The 2080-nt window shown below is 45.6% G+C and overlaps 1 protein-coding gene across 1 annotated transcript; it reads left to right on the forward strand.

Annotated features, from left to right (window-relative positions):
* The first annotated feature begins 1485 nt into the window (after positions 1-1485).
* On the forward strand, positions 1486-1875 carry LOC122541511 (histone H2A-like). The gene has a single exon (XM_043678331.2). It carries the CDS (start codon positions 1486-1488, stop codon positions 1873-1875), a length of 390 nt encoding a protein of 129 aa, XP_043534266.1.
* The last annotated feature ends 205 nt before the right edge of the window (positions 1876-2080 follow it).

The raw sequence follows: 2080 nt of genomic DNA on the forward strand, positions 1-2080 counted from the left end.
TGCGAAAGAAAATAAATCAGGAAATAAAAAAGGGATAGAAAACATACTATTACAATAAAAGTGGAGGACTTCAATCTGCAGGTGGACTGGAAAATCCACCATTAATCTCAATAAAAGGAATTTGCAGAATGTGAGATTTGCTTTTAGAGCAGTTTGTGAAAAACCCCACTGCAGAACAGGCAATTCTGGATTTAGTATTGTGTAATGACTTCATTAGGGAGCTGAAAATGAAGGAACCCGAGGGGACAGTGACTATAATATGATGGAATTCTCCCTGCAATTTAAGAAAGAGAAGCTGGAATCTGATGTAATGGCATTTGGGAGGTTATGTTGCAGCTGTACAGGACATTGGTTGGGTCATTGTTGGAATATTATGAGCAATTCTAGTCTCCTTCCTATCCAAAAGATGTTGTGAAACTTGAAAGGGTTCAGAAAATATTTACAAGGATGTTGCCAGGGTTGGAGGATTTGAGCTACAGGGAGAGGCTGAACAGTCTGGGGCTATTTTCTCTGGAGTGTCGGAGGCTGAGGGATGACCTTATAGAGATTTACAAAATTATGAGGGGCATGGATAGGGTAAATAAGCAAAGTCTTTTCCCTGGGGTCAGGGAGTCCAGAATTAGAGGGCATAGGTTTAGGGTGAGAGGGGAAATATATAAAAGAGATCGAAGGGGCAACTTTTTCACACGGGGGTGGTATGTGTATGGAATGAGCTGCCAGAGGAAGTGGTGGAGGCTGGTACAACTGCAACATTTAAGAGGCATTTGGATGTGTATATATATAATTAGGAAGGGTTTGGAGGGATATGGGCTGGGTGCTGGCAGGTGGGACAAGATTGGGTTGGGAATCTGGTCAGAGTGTATGTATCATAGAAATAGGTAGGCACTTGGTTGATAACGGGGTCGAAGGATTATGGGGTTTGAATTTGCAACGTATTATTTTTGTTTCTGATCGGGGGAGAAGACCCTCTAATAAATCAAATAATTACAAATGCTGGAAATCTGAAAGAGAAACAGAAAATGCTGGATACTCTCAGCAGGTCTGGCATGATCTAGAGAGGAGAACTGAGTTAATGTTTCGGGTCCGGTGACCCATCTTCAGAATTGGCCAAGTCCTATTTGTAGGTAAAAACAATGACTGCTCCTGATGAAGGGCTTTTGCCCGAAACGTCGATTTTACTGCTCCTCAGATGCTGCCTGAACTGCTCTGCTCTTCCAGCGTCACTAATTCCAAATCCTATATCTGTCCCACAACCGTTGGTGATGAATATGCAAATTGAGGATGAAAAGAGAGCTGTTTCCCATTCGCTAAACATTTGGAAAGGTTTCAGCTTTCCTCGACCAATCCGAAACAACGCTGGCTAGATTAACCAATGAGAAAGGTCCGCTTTTGCATTCCACCGAATGGTATAAAAGGGGAGTGGGCCGCGCTGGTATTCCATCGAAGGTGCTGAAATAACATTAGCAAGTTTCAATAAGTTGAAGAATGTCCGGTCGTGGTAAAACCGGAGGAAAAGGTCGGGCTAAGGCTAAGACCCGTTCATCCCGAGCCGGCCTACAGTTCCCGGTGGGTCGAATCCACCGCCTGCTGCGTAAGGGGCATTATGCCGAGCGAGTTGGGGCTGGTGCCCCCGTTTATTTAGCTGCAGTTCTCGAGTACCTGACTGCAGAGATCCTCGAGTTGGCGGGCAACGCGGCCCGGGACAATAAGAAGAGCCGCATCATTCCCCGCCACCTGCAGCTCGCTATCCGCAACGACGAGGAGCTCAACAAGCTGCTGGGAGGGGTCACCATCGCCCAGGGCGGCGTCCTGCCCAACATCCAGGCCGTGCTGCTGCCCAAGAAAACCGGGCACCCCAGCAAGGTCTACGCCTGAAGGGTGAGATCTGAGGAACGAACATCAGTTCAACGCAACAACGAAATAAAAATCAAAGGCTCTTTTCAGAGCCGCTCAATTCCTCCTAAAGAGTTTAACCAGACTGTCGATTCGAAATGTAATATTGAATAAATTGATGCGTGATCGCTCTTCCATTTTCCCTCTGGGAAATAATTTTATTAATTTAGTGTCGATATGATTTCTA

Source organism: Chiloscyllium plagiosum, unplaced genomic scaffold (genome assembly GCF_037043375.1).
Source record: "Chiloscyllium plagiosum isolate Xiang-an unplaced genomic scaffold, Cpla_swu_hap1 HiC_scaffold_35, whole genome shotgun sequence".
Taxonomy (NCBI): domain Eukaryota; kingdom Metazoa; phylum Chordata; class Chondrichthyes; order Orectolobiformes; family Hemiscylliidae; genus Chiloscyllium; species Chiloscyllium plagiosum.

What these genes read in the sequence shown, in the direction of transcription:
- LOC122541511 (XM_043678331.2), top strand. Translation starts at nt 1,486, where the DNA reads ATGTCCGGTCGTGGTAAAACCGGAGGAAAAGGTCGGGCTAAGGCTAAG.